Source organism: Pezoporus wallicus, unplaced genomic scaffold, assembly GCF_028554395.1.
Source record: "Pezoporus wallicus isolate ANWC-B61680 ecotype Strahan unplaced genomic scaffold, APGP_CSIRO_Pwel_v1 contig_8088, whole genome shotgun sequence".
Lineage (NCBI taxonomy): Eukaryota > Metazoa > Chordata > Aves > Psittaciformes > Psittacidae > Pezoporus > Pezoporus wallicus.
In genome coordinates, this window is record NW_026642341.1 from 648790 (window position 1) to 672716 (window position 23927).

Genomic DNA, 23927 nt, shown 5'->3' on the forward strand with positions numbered 1-23927 from the left:
AGGACTACAAGAACTAGAACAGAATGCCAGCAGTGGACACTGCTGCACAAGGAGGTCACCTCCAGTGAGAGATAAATAAGTCTGGTGGTTGAATTATTGGAGATGCTGAACACATCCCGCTTCTCCTGAAATAAATTACACAAAGTGATCATCAGCTCTGAAGATTAGGCTTCCGAATTGAAGGATTTCTGAGTCCCAGGTTCTCATAAACACAGTCACATTCCCAGGACACTCGGAGATTTACAGAGCTATGGCTCTAGCGCAGCAACCCTCACATACAAAATGTGAATAAATTTGGGATTTAAGGAAGAGTAACATCCGAAGCATTTGTATAATCATCCCTAATGCTCCGACTAATGACAGTGTGAGCACTCTGAACAGAGGGAATTTCAAGGCTTATTAATTCCTCTCGTTGGATTCGCTTTCCCAATGCATCTTTCCACCCCTATTCCCTATTAACCTCCTGTAATGGAGAGGAGAGGATTTTTATCTCGGACCATTTCCGACAGACGTACTACACTTAATTTTCCATCATTAGGTTTAATACAAACCCAATTTCACAATTGGCTTCTCTGAGGAACCTGCAAGTAATGCCACATTTTTATCAGCCCCAATTAAGAAACATTACCACATCCCTATTTGAGAGGGAGTCTTAAAACTAATGTGTGGCTCTAGTGCTAATACGGCGAGGGCACATGCAGAGCACAGGCGACTTGTACAATGTAGCTCAGATCAGTCAGCTCCTTTGCAGGCAATTATTAATTTCTGTCTTCATCAGATCCTTTCATTCTGGCATACTTGGCTCTTTTGTCAAGGAGAAGTATCATAAGGAGAGGTGAAAGGCAGGAAAGCAGTGCCCCTTCTTTTCTGGGATAACTGCCCTCAAGTAGGTGCCCATGTTATCAATCTGGAGCTAGAAGAAGGTGCTCAGTGATTCTCTTCTTTGAGTTTACAGTGACAATTGTGCTTCTGGTCTCTTTGCTCAGATAAAAAACGGTACAAACTCCACTGATTGTAGTAACAGCTCTTGCAGCATGGTCTGTGGCATCACACTGTTCATGTGCTTCTCACCCAGCCAAGCACTTCTGCTTTAAAAGAAGCATCCCACAATCTACTCAACCCTGTGACACACAGACCTGGAACTAGGGAGAAGATCACCTCCTCTGGCCATCTGTGACAAATGCATCTTGAATGGCCTCTGTGCTACCTGAAAAACACCCCAAACCCTAGAACTGCACCAGCTCAGGTTGGCTGCCAGGTATTTCCACCAGCCTTTTCTCTGGGCCAAGGAAAGAGTGGAGGGGCTTTTATGAAGACCAACTGCTATGTATGAGGTGAGCCCCATGGTCATATGTTCTGCTAATAAAGCCTGATGCAAGCAACATATTGTTCCTGCTCTGTCCAATCAGACCATGAGTCCAAACCTAAGCAAGGCATGACACCTTCTCCCAAGATGTGCTGTGACCAATTCCAAATGCAGGCAGGAGGGGAGGTAGCAGCAAACTGCTCTCTCTCTAGGACAACGAACCAAAAGTCTTTGAAGGGCTTCCAAAGAGGCTGTGCTTCTCCTGCAGACTGCAGCTATAAACCACATCTTGTTCCCTTTGTTGCTCGTATTACCAGAAAACACAACAAAAAATCCCTCATCGAAGTCAGACCTTCTGCTTTAATCGTTGCACTAAAGGCAAGCCACGGCAATTTTCCACAGACCACCCCTCTCTGTCCTCTTCTCACAAACATGCCCCAGGCAAATCATAGAATCACAGAATGGTTTGGGTTGGAAGGGACCTCCAAAGCTCATCTAGTCCAACACCCTGCAGTGAGCAGGGACATCTTCAACTAGACCAGGTTGCTCAGAACCACATCCAGACTGGCTTGGAATGTCTCCAGGGATGGTGCATCTACCACCTCTCTGGACCAGTGAGGTTGAGTTTGTAGGACAAACTGGCCTCTGAAACACGTGTGCCTGTTGGGAGTTTTCAGTGAGAAGAGCAAAGCAAAAGATACTTTTTTTTTTTTTTGAAAGATGCTTGAAATAATTCACTCTAATACTCAGAAACTACTGAACACAGAGAATTGTGCACTGGGGTTTTTATCATCTTTCATATGCACATCTTATTTCTAGTCATATGTCCTCCTGTTTTGATAGAACACATGTCACCATATTCCACTTCATGCCAATGATGGAATACAGTACCAAGAAATAATCCAAATTAAAACACTTCAAGAGACAGCGATTCCATTCTGACCTCAGAAATTGGGGCAATGCTTAATTACCCTTGCTGTCTAAACAGTTCTTAATTGCAATTTGAATTTCCTTTGACTTGCAGGCATTGAATCTTAATACACCTTCTGTTAGATTAAGAGCCCTCTGAGCATTTGAAATCCTGACCCATGCAGGCACTGACCAAATCACTTCTTCAGTTTCTCTTTGGTAATGTAAATCAATTGAGAGCTTCTGAAGTCTCATTAGGACAGGCTGCTGAGGGCTCCCGTTCTTTCCTAGAACCATTTCTAATTTTCCACAGATCTTTTTGTGCAGCTGTATTAATAACAGGTATTCTGCATGTTGCTGGAAACATGCTGTTTGCAAGAGGATCATTTCTAATATTAGCAGCTTGCAATAGCAAAATATATTGTCAGCTTGTTTGTTAACCCTTTTTAGGGCAACAGTCTTACTCCCCGTAGTAAGATGTCCCTTGCTAACACAGATATTTCGATTCCTGGAAGCTGCCACTTTCATTATCAGCCCAAGAGTTCCCAAAATACCCTGAAATTTTTTACAAGACGTTAAATCAATGATTCACTGCCTCACATAACTACCAGGATTGGGAAACTCTTCAGGCATCTCAGCTTATCTGTTTAGTGTGTGACTGCAGATAATCAAATTTAACAGGGTTGACTCTCCACTTTTAATATTCATAAACTCTCCCTGCTTATGAAATGGGCTTTTTGGGACTCTGATGGAGAAATAATCACGAGCTTGCTGAAGTAACTTCTGAGGTTTTACTCTACCAAGAGAAACCTAACGGAGTGCAGGGTGAAGAGAAAAGCTGCAGCAGAGGCCAGCTAGGTGGCATCTTTCCCCATATGATGAGTAACTGTGAGGGTGAGACTATTGCTTGCCTACAACACCTCGCATTTTGGTGCTACTCAGACAAGTAAAATAAGCAGCTCTCTCCACCAAAAAATTGATGAACTTCTCCATGGATGTCACATATAAGATGAAAAGCAGCTGAGAAAGTAGATTTCCAGCCTGGCAGTGGCTCTGTGTGACCAGACCCCTGTGCACCATCCCAGCAGGGCTGCTGACAGAGGACCTGCTCCTCCAGGGCACCTCTGGGAATGAAAACTTTAGATCCTTTTATACATGTCACCTTGTTTTGTAAAGGTAGTTTTGTTAGTGTGAGAGGTAGATACTGGACACAGAGTATGATGATGCCTTCTGACCAGAAAACTGCCTCAAACAACTGAGAGCAACATGGCATTGATGTGTCATCTTGTACACGCAGAGAAGTTTCTTTCAGAACTTTTGCTTTAATATCACAAATTCCTTCTGTGTCTGTAATGACAGGCCTATCATCCCTGTTTATATTTTTATGCTCTTAGCCTTGCAAGTGTGTAACACAGTAAGACATCCTTTGCACCCAATAAATTATACTTTGAGTGGTGTTTGTGATGGATTTAATTATACACATATCCAGTCTCTCCATACTAGAGTAAGGGTTGTCAGTTATTTGACATCTCCCAAGGATGACTCCAGCACGGCTAATATCAGTTCCCCTCTCACTAAGAATATGGTGCAAGCTGGTAAAATTAATTTGCTTTTTTGCATGCATCAAGGCTTTATTATATGATGACTATTCAGCTGTAATATGCTATATACAATACAAACAGTGGTATGGCAAACCAAAGTGAAAGCATCATTTATCTAATGATATCAACTGACCTAGAAAAAGGCACTTTCCTTAACAAAAAGCCTTCTGACACCAGGTCTGCCAGACAGCAGAGAATGGACCTCTTTTCAAAGCCTATCAAGAAGCCACATATGCATAATTAAAAGAAGCTTCAGAAAGTGCTTTTCTTTAGATTCTAAAGAGAATTCTAAGAACTTCTTGGCAAACACCTTACACAAGTCTATTCTACTCATATTGCATATGTTTCATCCATTAGCACAGAAGCAAATCTCCTTGAACATGTAAGGAAGATACTTTGGTGAGGTGAGCTAAAGCTTGGGACTACAGGGTACATGTGTAACAGTGCAGCTCTTCAAATATGTGGACCTCACCAAGACACATCTCTGCCACCTCTGTAGAGGGTGTGTAAGGTAGGTAGACCTGACAGTAATTCATTAGCTACAGATAAAAGACTATTGATGGCAACTTCAATACAGCACACAAAGCTAGTAGCCATAAAGACTGGAAGAGTTTTCCAAGCCACATGATCATCTGCAGGCAGAAAGAAATGTCAGAGAAATTCAGATCAAAACCAGCCTATGAGGTCACCTGTCTCTGTTGCTCATGCTGCTGCAGGCCAACATGAAAACTGGAAGAAGAAACCTGGAGAGGGGCTTTGGACAAGGGCCTGCAGGGACAGGCCAAGGGGAATGGCTTTAACCTGCCAGAGGGGAGACTGAGATGAGCTCTTAGGCAGAAGCTCTTCCCTGTGAGGGTGCTGAGGCGCTGGCACAGGGTGCCCAGAGAAGCTGTGGCTGCCCCATCCCTGGCAGTGTTCAAGGGCAGGTTGGACACAGGGGCTTGGAGCAAGCTGCTCTAGTGGAAGGGGTCCCTGCCCATGGCAGGGGTTGGAACGGGATGATCTTAAGGTCCTTCCCAGCCCAAACCATTCTATGATTCTGTGATTCTCTAGAGAGGGTAACTACACATCATGATATCTGCAAATGCTATTTACTGTTGGGAGGCAAAAGGACAATTTACTGCTTCAACAGCTGATTTAAAAGCCAGGGCTGGAGCTGGATGAGCTTTAAGGTTCCTTCCAACCCAAACCATTCTGGGATTCTTTTGTGAAAGCCTCTCCCACATCTCCTTAGAGGCTGACATGGCCTGGAAAGCTACAGATACAACTGAATAGAACAAGCCACTGAATTTCAAGATTCTACTGCATAAAACTCCCTCATCCCACAAATAGAAAAGCTGCCAATGATGACAATTGATAAAACAGCAGTATCAGCTTAACATCTTTTTAGTTCCTTGGACATTAGGCTGTGGGTATACCCGCAGCAGACAGATTAGTCACGGACCCATCCAAGCTACGGAAGAGTGAAATGCAAGGCAGCTACTATACTGTTTTTCTGAGCAGAAGCCAGTTTTTGTGTGAGGCTTTGTGACAGTGAGCATTCTCAGCTTGCCCTGCACACCTGCAAGGAACTACAAGGCACTACAGTCCTCATGCTCTCTGGGCAGCGACTCCCGTTATTAGGAACCTCCTGAGCAGTTGTAATGAGGACAAAGGGTTAATGTCCTTACATCCTGCTGGGAGATGTCAATGGGTACAAGGGGAGGACATGCTGGTTCCCCTGAGCTGAACGCTTTGATGGCATCTGCCGAACATCTTCAAGAGCTACTGGCCATGTACAGTTTCTCCAAAAGCAACTTCTGCTTCAGGTCTTACAGCGCTGCTACCACACGTGCCTTAATGAAATTGAAACACAGGGAAATCTACCTCCTTTATTTCCTAGTATCAAATATTCACTTCTCTAATGAAGATATTTGTGCAAAACATTTAAATCCAGAGCTGTCTACAGCTGGAGGAGAAAATTACAGAGCTAAAAACATGCATTACATCAAAAAGTATTAATCAAGCGTGGAATAGGGTAGAGGCAAAACCAAAATCCCCTATATCTTCCTATCAACAAATCATGTAACAGCCAAGCCTAGGGACTCATCCATTACTGCAGATACAGAACATTTATTAGCAGAAGGCATAACAGATGGGAACAAATAGCAATGAACTGCAGATAGTGCCCAAAGATGGATACTAGTGGTTGGATGACTGATGCCCCTTTTAGGACCTCTTTTTCTTTCCCAGGATTGAATATTAATAAACGTCAAAAACTAAACTTATGTTGCTCAACAGCAATGTCTGGTGAATCTATCCAAGAAGCCAGAACGCCAAGGTTTAAATCTGTCTTCAAGGCACAAGATAGAAATTTCTCCAATGCCAAGGGCTGTTTCATAGCACCTGTGGCTGTTAAATTCAGATGGAACTGGGCAGGGTGACCAGTCTGTGTAAATCATGTCTTAACAGTGCCTTGTACTTAACTTCTCACGTGTAAAACAGGGATATTAATCCTTACTCAGACAGAGTGGTTAGTAGAAGCGAAGTCTGAAAGAGTTTTGAATACATCTATACAAGTTTATGTCCTATTTCCTCTTTTTCCTCTCTGAAATCTGGGATTTTGAAAGTTTTGGGGACTTTTTCGGCTTTTGCTTTCCCATGAGAAGTGCAGACTGAATCTGTCTGTTGCTCCTTGAGCTTCAGATTACTTAGTGTGCAGTTCACACCGTCATTCTCACTACCAGGACAGAGGGGGGAAAACAGCTCCCGCAGAGGAGGATCCGGTTGTCACAGATGCCAGTACCAGACTGAGAGCAGTCTGACACCTCCCAGCAAGCTGCAGGTCTGTGCCCTGCTGCGCAAGTATGGCTGAAAGATAAATCTACCTTTAGACTTTCCGACTGATGACACTGAGTCACTCGGAAATGGGAACAAACCGTCTGGAAAAGGGACTCCTTTCCTTCCCTCCCTTCTTAAAAGAAGGCTCATTCACTGACATGAACACTGTGATAGACATCAGGATAAATGTGTGTATGGTGGCAGTCCCTTCAAGCCTCTGTGCCTGTGCTGTTCATGTGTAAGCCAAGACACTTAAGCAATGGGTTGTAATTCCTTTCTGGTCTACCAGTGGGCATCAGAGTAATAAAACGTTTAAGGCAGCCATAGTAGACTACTGTGCCTGGAAGTGAACATTTACTGTAGATAAGTCAAAACAACAGGTCTGGTAAACACCAGTGGTTAGATTCTGATCAACTACACAACATCTTTCTGATTCACAGAATCACAGAATGGTTTGGGTTGGAAGGGACTTTAAAGCTCATCTAGTTCCAACCCCTCCTGCAATGCACAGGGACATCTACAACCACACCAGGTTGGTCAAAGCCCTGTTCAACCTCATCTTGAATGTTCCCAGGGATGGGGCATCTAATATGGTCCCTTCCAACCCAAACCATTCCATGATTCTACACCAGCTGCACACTTACATGAGACAGAACTAAGCTGAAGGCAAGGCAGCCTGCTGGGACTTGGCCAGAATGTCAAATCCCGTTCATAAAAAGAAACAACAGACACCTGTTAGAACTCCTAAACCTTTTGTTTTTAACGATAAAATATCAATTAATAGCAATAATAAAGCATGAGCCAAAAGGCTTTCCAACTAACACATGACCACAGGACTAATAATGATTTTGGAGCTCTCTCCAAGTTCTTCCCAAGAGACACTTAGTGTGTTTGCTCTCCAGTGAAGTGCAGGACACCATACCTGTCTTCTTACCTAACAGCGTGGTCGATGGAACAGTGTCTGATGATACTTGGAGATGGAATTCCGTTCACCCACACGACACAGATCAATGGAAATCAACAGACGATCGACAGGAAGAGAAGTCACAAAAGATGAAAACAAGGTTAGCTGGATCTCACACGCAGAAGAGTCGGTCTACAGCTCATATTTGGAACGTACAAAAGCCAAGAACATTTAGAAATGAAAGAAAAGTCTGGCACTAGTACCTGAATAGTAGGAATTCAACAAAGATTTGCTCTGAAGGGTTTTGCTTTGGACAGAAAATGAACAAGGAGAGGGTGATGCTAGGTAGGAAAGACATAAGGAAAAGACTTTAGACATATATTAAGAGAGAGAAAGAGAACAGGGAGAATGTTCCGCAAAGAACACAGTAATATGGGATATATAAGGCTTATCAAAATGAATTATATTTTTCATCTTGACATGCATATTACATTTATTACATTGTCACCATGATGGATTTTCTTTAATATAAGCACTCCAGACCCCAAATATAGAATTATAGTTATTGTAAATCAATGTGCTCCTACACAGGGTACACATACGGAACTGTATTCTAGAAATCCTGTTTTTTAACCAAAGGAACAAATTTATGTTTTTGTCTCTAGGAGAAGTATCCTTTAAAACACCCCCCAAAATACAAACTCTAGACAATCAAGTGCAGTATTAACAGGAAAATACTCAACACAATGTACACTGGTGCCACAGAAATACACAGGTAGGATAGCAATTCTTTTGTTAGATCAATGCAAAGTAACAGGGGACTTGTTCTTCAACCCAAGACTGTTCATAGCAAATCCTATGATCCTTTCCCATGCGAACTGGGTTCTTTCAGGACAAGCATCTCTCCTGTCTCCCATTTAAAGCATTAGCATTCCCTGGACAAGAATCACAAAGTATTTCCATATTAATCAAATCTCTATGGAAAGGAGGCAGGGCTCAACATCTTCCCAGTAGATTCTTTTCTTGATAGTAAATTTGTGAGACTGGTTTCTATCTACAACAGCATACACATACATTCTTATGGCAATCCATCATTTCTGAACACATATTCCTTTGTTATAATTCTGCATTCACTCTCAGAGAGCTACAGGCATTTATTTATCTCCTCTTCGCAGTGTGAGGAAACAAGCTAATACAAATCTCAGTATATCAGAAAGATGACAATAGATAACAGGGAAAACTATCCCATAATCCAATAGAAGTAGATAAAACTCAGTATACATCAAAGTAATTTCAGAAGCAATTTTTGTATCTCTAGAGCAAATACCACTTAAAAAATTCATGCTACTCTATAGGGTGAACCGAGGAAGTCACTAGGCTGGGAGTCAGCAGAATTGCCTCCTAAGCAGTTTAGAATCATCTAGTAAATGAACTCGCTCTCATTGTGCATTCTCCTGCCATTTTTCAGACTTACACCCTTTGAATACACGTTACAATAACCAAATTTCTCACAGCTTGGTCCTGCCCCTGCTGCCTTCAAGCCATAAAGCATCTCTCCTCCGGGGCCTCTTCCACTTTTCCCCTTGTGTTTTTCAGCCTACATCAGATCCTTCTCTTACTGTACTTGGAACCTGGCCACTTTTGCAGACCTATAAAATAAGGTGTCAAGAAAGTAATTTGTTTGCCCAGTGTCACAGAAAGTCAACAGGGCTTGGAGCAGGATTCAGGTATCTGGGAGAATAAAAGAACTCACTGGGCCATCCTGCCTTGCCAGGAACTGCTAATGATACATTACTGAGACAGTGGAAGTTACACACCTCACTGCAGTGAGTCTGATTAAAACTTACTAACAGAGTTCTATGAATTGAACTGTACTTGTGAGACAGGGAGGAGATGCCTAGATTCAGAAAAGAAAAACAAAACCAACCCACCAAAAACCCATGTTTCCCACAACTCTGCAGAGCTTATTCCCCAAATCTCACCAGCTAGGGGCTTGTGTAATGAGAGATGTGTGCACAGTGCTGCTTCCTAAACACAGGTTCTTACAAGCACCAGTATGTGCACTGACAGGAAACACTTCCAGAGAGGGCCCCATGTAAGGGTAGAGATTAAGGCTTCATTAAAAGCTCTCTCCGAGCTCCCTGCGGTGGCAGGTGAGGCCACACAGACCCCTCTGGCCATGCAGAATGGTGGGGGCTCCTTCCTCTTCTGGAAATGATTCTCCCTTGCTTTTGATAAGATTTTTCTGAACTAGCAAATCCCACAAAAATCCCAAACCAGCGTGAAAACCAGTAAAAGGGATTTAATGTTTTTTTCCTTTTATGCCTTTGATGAAATCTGACTTTATTTTAAATTTGATTTTAGAACTTTTCACTAAAGAAAGCATGATGGTCATGATTCCACAAGTCTGTATTTAGCAGGTAACCTAAAATTATCTAGGAGGTAGGAACAAGAACTAGATCATGATGTAACCGACTATTGTGACACAGAGTAAATCTAAATACCCTTGTATTTCATTCATCATAAAAACATGCAGGATATGGAAATGTGTGAGTTTACATGTTTCTTATTAAATATGATCCTTAATACCCCGAGTGCCACTCACTACATCTTTCTCATCTCCTTGTTCTTCCTAGTAAAAGCACGCTAACTTGGTCGCTGTACACTAGTTCCACTAATGCAAAACTCAGCTCCCTAAGCTTCCAAAATGTTGCCTTCAAACTGTACTTCTGCCTGTCACATTAACCCCACCTAGCTAACCTGCATCAGTGTCACTCCAGAAGGTTGTCTGGAAAGCCAGCCTCCCAAACTGGGCATGTCACAGAAGTTAAGCACACCCTGATAAATCAGCCTTTGGCAAAACTGGCTGCATTTTAAGATATTAAATAACAGAATCCCAGACTGGTTTGTGTTGGAAGGGACCTTAAAGCTCATCCAGTTCCAACCCCGCACCACGGGCAGGGACCCCTTCCACTAGAGCAGCTTGCTCCAAGCCCCTGTGTCCAACCTGGCCTTGAACACTGCCAGGGATGGGGCAGCTACAGCTTCTCTGGGCACCCTGTGCCAGCGCCTCAGCACCCTCCCAGGGAAGAGCTTCTGCCTAAGAGCTCAGCTCAGTCTCCCCTCTGGCAGGTTCAAGCCATTCCCCTTGGCCTGTCCCTACAGGCCCTTGTCCAAAGTCTCTCTCCGGATGCTCAGAATCAAACAGATCCTGCCTGAACCCTCCCAGCATGTCAGGATGGCTATGCTGGTGACCTGGAATTCTCCTGGATAAGCCTGATCCATGGCATTTCAGCAGAGTAAAGCCAGAAGAGCAGCTCCTTTGTGCATCTCTGCTGAGACAATACACTACTGCTTCTCCCATCATACAGATGGAATGCCAAACTGCACACAATTTATGTGCACTAACATCCCCTCACGCTCTTCTGGTCTGTGCACAGATACTGCTGGATAATTTTAGGCTCACCTTGTCTTGAATTTGTCATCTTGTTTCATAATAACCCTGCATGAAGGCAATGCCTCCATGAGTGTGCAGTACCTGGAGGAACACGATGCTGCTTTCCAAACATGCCTGTAACAGGAGCATGCTCCAACACTGCAAGTCCCATCATTTAACTTCAATGGATTTAGGACAGACTTCTATTTTTAAAAAAGCAAGATATTTGAAAAAAATTAACAACTGTGATGAGCCTGCTTCACCTTCACACAATCCCTGGGGTAAAACCAGACAAGCTGGAATTGCCACAAACCCGTCTATCTCTCCGCAAACACCTTTTCCTGATGCCATATGGTGTCAGAGACAGAGGCTGAGTCCAAAAATCTCTTCAGTTTAAACTCCTGTATGAACCAGTAAGAATTTGGCCTGAATAATGACTAACAGTGTAGAATGGAAGGAGGGAAGAGGAGCTTTGCTTTGGGCCAGCAAAGATAAATGCCCAGTTCTCTCCCACTTTTCAGCAAGACCTGAGGTCTCCCTGTTCAGCACAGAGCCTACACATCTTCCAGATGTCATCTGCATCAGTTTAATATTGAAAATATACGTGTTTTCCCTTAAGGCACTGAGACTGACCATCAGCTGGAAGCTCCCTATGGGGTAAGAGACAGGCAGCAAACAGGGCGGGTGCAGCAGAAGGGCAGAGAGGGGTCACCCAGGAACAGCAATAGTGGCAGCAGGAGCTGACCAGTGGCCAAGCTGGAGACACTATGGGAAGAAAAAGGCTTCCATAGGGAACCCATTGATTTTTTTCCTGTTGGAAAAGTATTGAAAATTATTGGGAGAGGAAGGAAAAGCTGGAGGGAAGGACACATGCCCTGCAAAGACACTGTCATCTGGAGATAACCTTGCTTGCAAGTCATTCAGGAATTGTGAGGCATCCTACTTAAAAAGTTGTTCTTGTTCCATTTGCTGTTGTGAGCTGGCAAGGTGACCTTGGGATTTAAAGCACTCAGCTTCTCTTCTTGGGCCTTCCTCAAAGAGGAGAGGGGTATTTCCCTGTCACTGCTCCGACCAACTGGGGCTCCCATAACTGAGGGGCAAGATACTCTTCATCAAGAAATGTAGCAGTAGGGCAAGGGGTGATGGGTTTAAACTGAAACAGGAAAGTTCAGGTTAACTATAAGGAAGAAGCTCTTCCCTGTGAGGGTGCTGAGGCGCTGGCACAGGGTGCCCAGAGAAGCTGTGGCTGCCCCATCCCTGGCAGTGCTCAAGGGCAGGTTGGACACAGGGGCTTGGAGCAAGCTGCTCGAGTGGAAGGGGTCCCTGCCTGTGGCAGGGTTGGAGCTGGATGATCTTAAGGTCCTTCCCAGCCCAAACCATTCTATGATTCTGTGATTCTATGGAGAGGGTAACTACCCATCATGATATCTGCAAATGCTATTTACTGTTGGGAGGCAAAAGGACAATTTACTGCTTCAACAGCTGATTTAAAAGCCAGGATAGATAACCCCTGTAAAACTGCCTTAGTTAGCAGGCAGGTTAAGAAGTAATCCTATTCTGCTATTCAAAAGTCGGAACAGGCCTCCACAGAAGCCTTTAAGTATTAAACTCTATTAAGGCATTTTTTTTTTTAAGACGAAGTCTTTTACCCATTAAATTCCTGCATGAGCACATGCACAGTACTGCAGAGACCAGAACTTGCCTCCAACACCTCGGTACCCTGGACCTGCCAGTGAAATATCTGGCGAAATCGGGAAGGCTTAATGGTAATTGTTCCTCATGGATATAATAAGGAAAACAAAAAAAGCATGGGCTTGTGACTTGACTCAGGCTGTGCTACAGAGAGAGGTGGTGCTAAAACCTGCAGTGATGTCAGACAAGCAAAGGGCTAACTGATTTAAAAAAAGAAAACCTGGACGGATGCTTTTTTACAGAATTAGATACAACATATTTTCCATCGCTGCCATTTCAAGTAAATGATTCAGCTGGTTTAATTAGGCTCCCAAAATACCAAGGGGGTGGGGAAAAAAAAAGAGGTCACATTTCCAGCTCATCTCTTCTCTCTTATTTTCTGGGTGGAAACAACTCCTCAACTTGTAAAAATCCAGATACTGCAGAAAGTGTTTAAAACTTCCTTTCCCCCATACACCTTAGACAAAGTACCTTGCTGTTTCTAGGTTGCTACAATGCTGTCCTCTGCTATCCTGTCCTTCAAAGAGATGAACCACTGACAACTCTTACTGTCTCTTTAGGAGATAGAGCTACTCAGCACCTGAGAAAATTAGATCTTGATTCATGTCAATTTAGTATCAGAGAGAAGTGTTCACTGCTAGCCCTGACAGCCCCCGACACCTATCTATCCATCTCACAGGGATGTTACACAGAGGGACAGCAGCAACACATGCAGATGGCATCTGCCATGACCTACAGGGAAAAGAATTCACTCAGCCTGTCCCACTCACTCTGAGATGACAAAGAAAGGTTTCAATGATAAACCACATTTGTACCACTTCCATGTTAGTAATTAGGGGGAAAAAAGCCTCTTTACTAAAGATGTTTAAGAAAGACAAAAGGGGTTTAGCACATAGTTGTGTTTCAGAGCTGTTCCCTGTTCAGACTGTAGCAGGCCAAGTGTCAAAAGAAGAAGTGACATTCCCACAGTGTCTAAGTTGAAATTTATTTCATATGACAGCAGTTACACAGCCACCATGCAAGCCACCATGCACTCAATCTGCATCTAGTGAGGCTAAAGTATGACTTCACATTGCTTTACCCACAAAACTCTTCCAGCTACTTGGTTTACAAATATTAACTAAGTTTAGTTATACTGAACCCATGTGAAGAATGAACTGAGGACAGGTTCATTCAGACAAAAGAAATGCTCTTTCCATTCCAGATCTCTAACCAGGAGACCACGCTTTCTGTCATAACAATTTCATACAAAAGATGTTTTCTCATCCTACAAGTCAGCCCAGTGATTTGATTCGACTCTTCTACTCACAAAGGAAAAAATATTTCTGAAGAGCACATAAACATGTGCCTTTTTGTCTGCCTGATGGAGTTATTAGAACAGCCCATATAAATTATTCTTAGAAGGAATGCTCTGACAGTTAAAACAGGGGCAGTGTCAGAGACATTTCAGACAACTGATTTCTACCCAGCATTTGCAACGATCTCTGTCACTGTCATTCCTAGCTCCTCAATATTGTGCCCATAGGAATAGGTTCTTTTAAGAACCTAGAGCTCTCCAAGGGGGACATATCCATTGCAAGCAAGTTAAACTTACTGAATCCATTAACATCTTGGCAGCTGGAAGAGAAAGCTTCTTCATTGTGAACAGCACTGAGTTTGGTACAGGTCTTGTCGGAAGTAGCCATGGGACCCATCTCCCTCTGCGTGCTGGTCTGAGTCTCCTTCTGCTTCTTGGCTAGCTTCCTTTAGGGTATTTTGAAGAGGGGAGAAATCAAGGTCAGTTTTCCCTCATTAAAAACAAAGCAATGACAAAGTACTTTGAAAATCATGATTATCCTACTTGGTCAGACATGCAGGGCATTGTGACAAACTGCACAAGAGGAAAACCCACAACTTTCTCATATAAGTTTTGTGGTGCACAGTAAATAGAATGATACCAGTCTTTGATCTTAGCTGTCCCTCCCAGGGGCTTATCTTGCACAAACCTGCATCACCCCAGCAGTAGGAGTGCTAAAGTCACCCTTGAAGAGGGTGGCAGAGGTGAAGTCCTGGATGGGTGTCAGCCGCTCCAGGAGGAGCAGAGGGCATGGGATCAGAACCGCTCACTGGGAGGTAAATGGGACATCTGCATCCATCCCATGGAGGTGCCTGGACCTGGGATCGCCTTTGTGTGCTGCGGTGGTAAGTGTGACCTGAGCCTGTGTAAACTGGAAGCTGGAGCAGGAGCTCTGCCTACAGGACAGCAGCCTCTATGGAATTCTGACACGGACCCACACTGCACTGAGGATCAACAGTCAGTGAAATGTGGGGCAAAAGAAAAGGGTGAAGATATTTTAGAAATGGCCAAATATGTCTCTGTTCTGGGAACATTTGGTCTTTTCTTATTTTGAGGAGCCATCAAAACCACTGGCAAAAGCAGCAGCACTGCATGCTCTGAAAACACAACCAAAGCCAAGAGTGTCAGAGGCTCCTCTTATGCAAACATAGCTAATAATAGGAAAATGGAGAGAAGCAGGAAGAGTGAGCTGCTGAGCTTCCACTGACATTTGACTGCCCCGTGCTTCATTCATATAAGAAAGCAGAACTCTTTAAAAATGAATGTGTGACATTCTGCAATCACACCTTGAGGAAACCACACAAATCCCCAGTACCAGCAAAGCACTTTGCTTACACGACTTCCGTAGATAAGGAAATAAAACAAAAGTGAGAAAAAAGAGATTTCTGTAAGAAGGAGCTTCAGTTTCCTTTTTTTAACTCCAAGGAAAAAAAAAAATCCTGACAACAAAATCATTTTGCAAAGAGGTTTTTCTTCACTAAATTTACATGCTCATGGAAAGTACTACCCGTCGTTTAAACTGCAGGAGATTCTGATAAAGATTTTCCTTGCAACATATTCAACCAGGCTTGCTTTACTCAAAATACATGTCAGAGTGGCATTTCCAAGCAAGTTCAAGCACACAGTTGCACTCCAGCCCTTCTTGAGGCCAGTTACACTCATTTGCACAGAAGGGTCAAAGAGAACTAAAACCTTTGTGCCTGTGGGAAATCCCTGTTTCAAAGAAAGCTGAGCATCCAGAGCAGGTGAGCACAGGTCCATGGAGAAACGTTCAATGGTTGCTGCAGACTTTTGAACAAATACATCTGCTTCATCTGCTCAACCAGTTGAGGTTCAGCCTTTTACAGCTAAGTGGTTTCAACTCAAACCTGTAGCTACTCAAACTGGGCACATAATTACAGAGTGCATATTTAGATCTCACTACATCTCCATGGTGTATCCACTTCTGTAGATGAAGATACAAACAGGGGGACCATCCTTGAGTGATGAAGCAAAAAGCTGGCATTTAATGATGTTAAAAGCTTTGCTTCCAATGTTCGGCAATGTTTTAGCACAGCCAGATTTATTAACGACGAGCTACAGACATGGGAGCCCCTCTTTTTTTTGGGCTGTGGTTAACAACAATAGTCTTGAAGTGTATTAACCCTGCTGTGTGCTTACTTTAATCCTTTAGATTTGCTAGTCATACATGCCTATGTGACTTCTTTGGCAACAGGAATTAAAATCTCTCAGTGGGAAACACTAATCCAAAATGCACAAGTCCTTAATAACAAGCACTCTGGACTGCTGGGGTGAGCCATTACAGCCAGCCATGACTGCTGGTTAAAAAAGGTGAGTCAAAAAGGATGAAGTCCTTATTAAATCCCGATTAAATTGTTTGTGGCAATAATTATCTCTAAGTCCCATTGCCTGGTATCTTCTCAGAAACGCCATAAGCTACAAAAAGCTGGAATTGGCAAACTCTTTTTCTCTTTCAATGAACGAACAATAACATTTCTGCATGTGCTAGGCAGGACAAAATAACCCCAAACCCAAGCCCATTAGTCCCCACAGGCCTGCTTACAAAAGCCCTATGCAAAGCAGTTCTACCTGGTCCTGTAGAAGACAGAGAGGCCCCTAAAACATTGGCTTGAATGCCTAAAAAGAAAAGGTGACATGAGTTTCAAGTTCTCACGCTAACTCGCACACACAAACCGGCCGCCTCTGCGCAGGGGGGACCAGCTCCCGCTCACCCGCGCTCAGAGGGAAGCCGCACAGGAAATCCTGCTGCGCCTGAAAAGGCTGCTGCGCTCTTTCCGCAGCACGTTATCAGGTTCCACCTTTCTCCCTCTCTAGTGCAGGAATTTAAAAACTCTTCATCTAAATTTAGAGGGAAGAGGCAGACAGATCTCTTTTGAGGATTTCAGCGCTAAGCTTGCCAGACACATCAAGGGGCTCTTGGTTTCTAAATGTGCCTTTTCTGCCTCCGTGACGTGTCTGGATGGAGTGGCAGCACAGGACTAAGCCTATTTGGGCCTTACCATCATTGTAATTCATAGAAGGGATTATAAAATCGAATGACTAGCATTTTCTAGAATGTTAGGGATGCGACTTAAACCCACAGTTAGGTAGAGGTTTATTTCACAGCATGTCAAAATGCCTTCAAATTGGAAAAGCATTTATCCAGAAATTCTGTTTCCCAAAATAGGGCACTTCAAGAGATCTTTGTGACTCACTGACCAGCTGCATTGGTGCCACAGCTCCTGCTCTCCTGACTGACCAGCCTCCCCCAGACACAACTGCAGACCCGGATGAAACTGCAATCAGTGCATGCGTGTCAATCAGTGCATGGGTGTCAGCCACGGGTGGGCTGCAGGCTGCCACCAGCATGCACCCAGCACACTCTGACACCAGGCACAGAGACACTTCCCATCTCATGCATTATACAGCTGAAAAGGGGAAGAACTGAAGGACCAGGCAGATATTTGGAAGAAGATTCTGATACAATCAACACAGGGTGAAATGGCAAACTCAACAAGGTGATATTAATGGCTGATTTACATTTAAGTGTAAGGAACATGTGACAAGAAGAAAATGGGAATCCAGGGATGGGGTTTACTGGATTGCCCTTTTCAGTTCCACGGGGTTTGTAAATGAATGCACTATACACACACAGGAGGAATGAGACAGAAAGATGCTCAAAGTAGAATAAAACTGTGAAGCCAGCTGTATCATCAGGCAGTTGACGCTGACCCAGCTGAAGCACAGATAAAAGTTACTGGCACTGAACCTCAACTAAGTGTGAATTTGGTAAAAACAAAATAAAGATGGAGATTTGATTCAGCTCTTTTTGAAACTTCTACTATATGATGAGGTCCCCATTTTGCAGAGTTTTGGATAAATGTTAGGGATTACTTTCCTAAAGCAGCTTCAAACTCTTTTTATATCAGTTTTACATGCATGAATGTTAAAACTGTATCAGCCACTCCTAAAGAGCTCCTCTACATGTACGTTGACAGATTTAATTTTAGATGTCTCACAGGGCTGGATTACATACACTATAATGTGGATTTGCATGCACAGGTAATTGAGACATTAGGTATAGATCACCTAAGTTAAACATGAAATTTCCTCCTACAGAGAAGGATTGCATATTGCCCTCATTTTCTATAAGCAATTTAAGAAAGCTACAGAACGCAATTCCTTTTAGATATTTGTGTGCAGCAGCCTGCTAGGAGTATACATATTAGTTAGGATGAAATCTGCACAAATTTCAGGCAGGCAGCGACCAGCCGCACAAACACCCAGCACTGGTTAAATAGCAGTTCTCTGCCCCCTAAACCTGTAGTAGATCACAAACTTAATTTGAAAGAACAGTTTCATGCTGGTGTAAAAAATAAGGGAGGGATTATACACGGCAATAGGGTCTGCAAACCACATGTAATCCTCCTGCTCGTGCTGAGAATCCCTAAGGCCTCTGCTGCAATACTGCACATCAAATAAGACGTTTGCCAAGGGGACATGAACAAGGAAGGTAAATCTAGAAACCATAACCTACAAGCAAAGGCCAAAGGAAATATGGATCTTTAATGCAGAGAAAAGAAAATCAAACAGAGCTGATAGGTCTTCAAACATATGAAAAGACTCCACATGAGGAAGCTGTTCTGCCTGCCTACAGGGGCTAGGAAAAAGCAATAGGGCTAAGCCATGGATGTGCAATTCATGTTAAACTCTGTGCATTGGAGGCTGCCCATCTCCAGCCGACCATGCAGGCAGGCTGAGCAACATTGGCAACTGGAGCTCTTTAACCAGAGAGCGAGAGGAAGGAGAGTTAAAGCAGTGCAGCCTTCTGGGAGCCTGACATGTGGGTATCTCCTGCCCATGCTTTGATGGTCCTGCTTGAAACTGCAGCTCAACCCAGGCTCCCTTTGTGCAGACTGTAAGGAAGGGCAGGGACACCTTCCACTAGAGCAGCTTGCTTCAAGCCCCTGTGTCCAACCTGCCCTTGAACACTGCCAGGGATGGGGCAGCCACAGCTTCTCTGGGCACCCTGGGCCAGCGCCTCAGCACCCTCACAGGGAAGAGCTTCTGCCTAAGAGCTCATCTCAGTCTCCCCTCTGGCAGGTTAAAGCCATTCCCCTTGGCCTGTCCCTACATCCCTTGTCCCAAGCCCCTCTCCATCTTTCCTGGAGCCCCTTTAGGCACTGGAGCTGCTCTAAGGTCTCCCCTTAAGGAGCCTTCTCTTCTCCAGGCTGACCCAGCCCAGCTCTATCAGCCTGTCTTCAAATACTCTCTAGCCTAAGCATATTGGCAGCTTACTGCTTCTTATAGCCACTCTAAGGGCAAATCCTCCACTTACAGGCACATATAATGACAACTTTACTTGCACTGTTTTAGCAGCTGCCATGGTGAAGCCAAGCTCAGTGCAAGTCATTGCAGGAGAAGAAGGAATTCCCTAGAGTAAAGGTGAAGAGTGAGGCCCAGCGGCATCACTTTTTACTTGCAAAGCAAACATTACCTGACACAAGGAAGGGACCTAGTGTAGATATAAGATGCCGTCAGTATTTTACACTCTGTGTATACAAACACAGGGTCTTGAAAAATGTAGGGCTGCACTCCTGAAGCTTTACTTATCATTTACCTATAACTACATAAACCTTAGACAAGAAAGACACATATAAGAGCCATACAGACTAAGCAGATGCTGGTACAGCCAGCAAACACTGTCCTCTGCAAAGTGTAGGCTTGCAATCACCACACAGATGTTCTAAATAAATCTCACTTTCTGGAGTTTAATTATACTTTCTTTTAGTTGCTTTCACTAGACTGGCAGAACTGGTGATTCATGGTTCTGGTTTTCCTGCATCTAACAAGAAACCAGTTTCTTCTTAACATTCTGATTTAGCAAGCTGACCTGTGCAGGCAAATCCCCCATCCATGGAAATATATGGAGGTATTTATGTATGTCTGTGGTTATACAGTTTTGCCTATAAATAATCAATGCTTTATTTCTTTTCAAATGGCCCACAAAGGGTGGAAATAAATTCAGCACAAACTCTGTTATTTCAGAAATGGCAAGTGTAAATTTAGCTTAATACCTCTGACAGAACCTCTCCGGTGGAAAGAAACTCCTGGCTGACACCACCACCACAACTAAAAACGGTATGGAATTGTGATGGGAGTTATAGGGGCTTCCTACACTGCAATGGCCTTGGTACTCTGGCCACTCAGGGAAGAGGGAAACAACATACTGGCCACGGAGTGACCTTTCCTTACAAATAACACTACCCTGAGTGCTTGTAGCACATATGCGAAGCTATGTATTTCCAGAAATACGTCTCTGGCCTGATAACAGCCTTGATTCCATTTCATTCCACAAACATTATGCAGCCCAGGAGAAAAAAAACCAAAACAAACTAAACCAACATTTCCATTCACAACAGCATTTCCATTCCTTTTCCTGGTGAGGATTTAATAAAGCCTTGATATGGGCTGCTGCAGTCGAAAACACTGCTCAGAAGAGGCGTTTGTAAAGCCTCCTTCAAAGCAGATGAACTGCTGTCTGTGGCTCCAGCCAGGAAAAGAAACTGCAGCTTCCACCCGTGGATGGGCTGCTGTCTGACACCGCACATCGTAGCTCATCACCTATTAAACTGCAGTGCAGTGTGACAGAGCTAGTAACTTTGTACAACAAACCTTTGATGACATCTGCATGGGTGTAAATACAGAGTAACTCCTCTGAAAAGGTTCATACATCGCCCTGGCAACAGCAATGTGCTGAGTGCACCGGGACAGGAACTCAGGATTCCACATCCAGTTCTTCCCATCACAAACTTGAGTTCTGTTCAAAGATCTCATATCATAAGCAACTAGCTTTTAATGATGGGTAAATGGAAGTACACAAAACTGTGTCAATCCTGCACAATGACTTAGTTAGGAATAGAGGCCTTCTGGGTTTGTATTTCCACTTGAAGCATGTTAAAGATCTTTATGACCTTCTCTTTCAACCATAATATCCTTTCCTATATGTTGTAGGAAGTTTTTTATGAAGTATTGCTATACAGAACCCCCATAATAACTATTTACCCATAACTATGTACACACAAAATAGCTAAAAGAGCTGCTCTTATGAATCAGTATTTTTGGTTGGTCTCACCCAAGCTGAGCTCACCTCAACCATCTTACAGAATCAGGCTTTGTGGTCCTGGATTGTAGCAGAACACAGGACAGGCTGAAGGCAGAACTCCAGTCTAGAGATTACCACAACACTTATGGCCTCTCTCTGTAAAAAACAGTTACTCCTGATGTAAGGCTCTGTGACTTTCGCAGGCTTATCATTAAGACCTCTTTAGAAGAGTTTGGGTTGGAGATTTTGCTCCCTAACAAGATGAAATGCCAGATGACATAGGGCTGAGAATTACCTGAAAGCAGATAAAAATTACTCCAAGAAGCACAACTTTGAAGTCCAGAAACTGAAACTAAAACTACAGTGATGTAGTCCACGTGATCTTATTTAAATGTCTGCCAGCAGATCCATCCAAGAACCTACTGGCAACTCATTCAACCGAATTTGGCTTCAGGACTAAAACATTCATACAAGGTCATAACACCAAAATCAATTCTATTGGAAATACATATACATTCTGCTGCTCTTATTTTCACAGCTTCTCAAATAAACTTAAATCAAACCTCTTGCTCATAGGAGGCTGCTGCAATTTCTATCAGCTTTGGCTAAGAATTACACAGTCCTTTGCAATTTCAGATTTTCATCTGCAATCATAATGAAATGTCCAATTTCATGTGAAACTTGAAAGATGATACGCAATAAAACTTTATCATGTGCTCCTTTATGGATTCTACTCCTTTCTTCTCTCACTACTGGAGCATCCCCCCATTGTTAAGGGAAAAAAGAAACCACAAGCAGAGCTTGGTTTTCCGAGATCAGGGAATAAGCAAATTGTCAATCTGAAACCAAATGCTGACATACATAGGATCATAGAATCATAGAATAGTTAGGGTTGAAGAGGACCTTCAGATCATCTAGTTCCAACCCCACTGCCATAGGCAGGGACACCTCACACTAAACCATGTCACCCAAGGCATAGCCTGATGATGGAAGTATTTACTGTGTGATGACTACTTACGTGTTACCTCTACCACAAATATACTCCAGCTAGCAGAGCTCATGCTTGATGAGGCACTTGGGACACCACAAGCACAGAGCTAAGAATGAGCTCCCTGCAAACAATGTTGGGTGCAGTACTAGGGAGATGCAGTTACATGATTTTTGCATCCTGAGCTCAAATCTCCATCGAGTGCTTCAGTGGGCTGCTATGAAGACAAGCTTGCCTGATGATACCTCTGGCTTGTCTCTGCTACGATATACTGCATGGTGTACGCCTGCCTTATTAAATCTTATTAAACCACTTGCTTCTGCTACTGCTGAAGCTCACTGCAACCTCAGGCTGGGGTGACCTCCAGAGATCTGTCTCTTCACTTTTCCTGAGTCATTCTCCAGTTCCCTGAGAATAAAGTTCTAGTGTATTGATCCACCAAAGCCATTACAAGACAGCAAAGAGACTTAATAATACCCTTACTTCTCAAGCACAGTAATTCTCAGCTGTTTAAAGCAATGCTGTTGTGCAGCTGTTCAAAAGGGGTCACACAGGGCTCAGAAGTTGATTCATCTTTTTAAATACACGCATCTCAAAGTAAAATAAAGCAGGAAACATCCTGACCACACACTGCTGCTGAAAGAACACAAAATTACCATGGAAAACTGAGGTCTGCATTTTTTCAGGCAATGGTGCTGACTGGTGAGGAAACCAAACCAGCAGATCAGTGCAGAGGGCACTTTCCTGACGTTCATGAGAAATGTGCAGAAGAGAAAAGGTTGTAGCAAGAAATGCAACCAGCTAGGAGCACCTATGTTAAGACTGTTTCCTACTTTAACACTTGGTTAAACTTCTCTTGGAATGTGACTACTCAAGGACAAATTCCATTCTTGGTGAACCAGTGAGAAGTCTAGAGGAAACAGAGTTACTCTGCATTTACAACTGGAGAAAGCCAATGCTCATTACGGTGTCTTTAGGTGGGGAAGGTTCCTCTTTCAATTATTTTCTGATGGGTCATTGAGAAGCAAAATCACTCCAACAGGTGGCACAAAGGGATCCTCACACTTAACTCCATTGCCCTGCTCTTTGTATGCAAATCAACTCATATGGATGAGTTGGAAGTGGAAGTCGACTTCCACTAAAATTATTTAGTGCATTATTGAATGCACTCATTTCACTGACCCGCAAACACCTTCCAGCTGTGTCCACAGGACAAAGTCACAAGATCAAGACAAAGACAAACTGTAGGAATAGGCAAAGGAGGAGGTTGCCAGGGGTGGTGGAGGGCTAGCACAGCAGATGTGGCCCTTTGACAGCTCTGTTGATGTCAGAGCCCTGGGAGGTCTGGCAGGCTGCTGCTTTGGGGGGGGCAAGGTTTAGGTCAGTGATACAGCTGTGGATTCTGCAAGATGGAGAGGGGTGACCTGCTTCTCTCAGCAGGAAGTTGCTTTCTCCATGCCTCCCAACTCTCTTGGTGACAGCAAAGGCATCCAACACAGTTCTCCAGGGCTCTTTCCTCAGATCACTGATCCAGTCCTCTCCTCCTCCTTATCCTCAGACAGCTATTATCCTGGCACAAACAGCTTGGCCCTGATTACTTTCCAGCCCCTCAATCTTTAGAGAACAGATGGCTCTGGAAGAACTGATGTGTGAAGCTTTTTCACAAACCTTAACAACTGCCTTAATTATGCAGCATTGTCATTAGGACTGGACAGGTGATTTGGGTCTGAATAGCTGAACCACTTCATCATCCACGTCTAAGCTGGAATTTGTAATCTGGAAACTCCAGGAGCAGGGATGTTTGCTGAGCTAATGGCAAGTCCTGTGTGT

At 43.6% G+C, this 23927-nt stretch overlaps 1 protein-coding gene across 8 annotated transcripts in view; it reads right to left on the reverse strand.

Moving 5' to 3' along the window:
• The window catches only part of PTPRT (protein tyrosine phosphatase receptor type T), a 277331-nt gene that overhangs the window by 40938 nt on the left and 212466 nt on the right, over nucleotides 1-23927 (reverse strand). For 3 of the 8 annotated variants that reach the window (XM_057428926.1, XM_057428924.1, XM_057428923.1), the window contains 4 exons: nucleotides 16594-16641; nucleotides 14263-14411; nucleotides 7804-7881; nucleotides 7571-7606 (listed from right to left, as the gene is read on the reverse strand). In XM_057428926.1, the coding sequence (XP_057284909.1) occupies nucleotides 7571-7606; nucleotides 7804-7881; nucleotides 14263-14411; nucleotides 16594-16641 (311 nt within the window). The remainder of the gene's footprint in view (nucleotides 1-7570; nucleotides 7607-7803; nucleotides 7882-14262; nucleotides 14412-16593; nucleotides 16642-23927) is intronic. The other 5 variants (XM_057428931.1, XM_057428929.1, XM_057428925.1 and 2 more) reach the window with 3 other exon arrangements.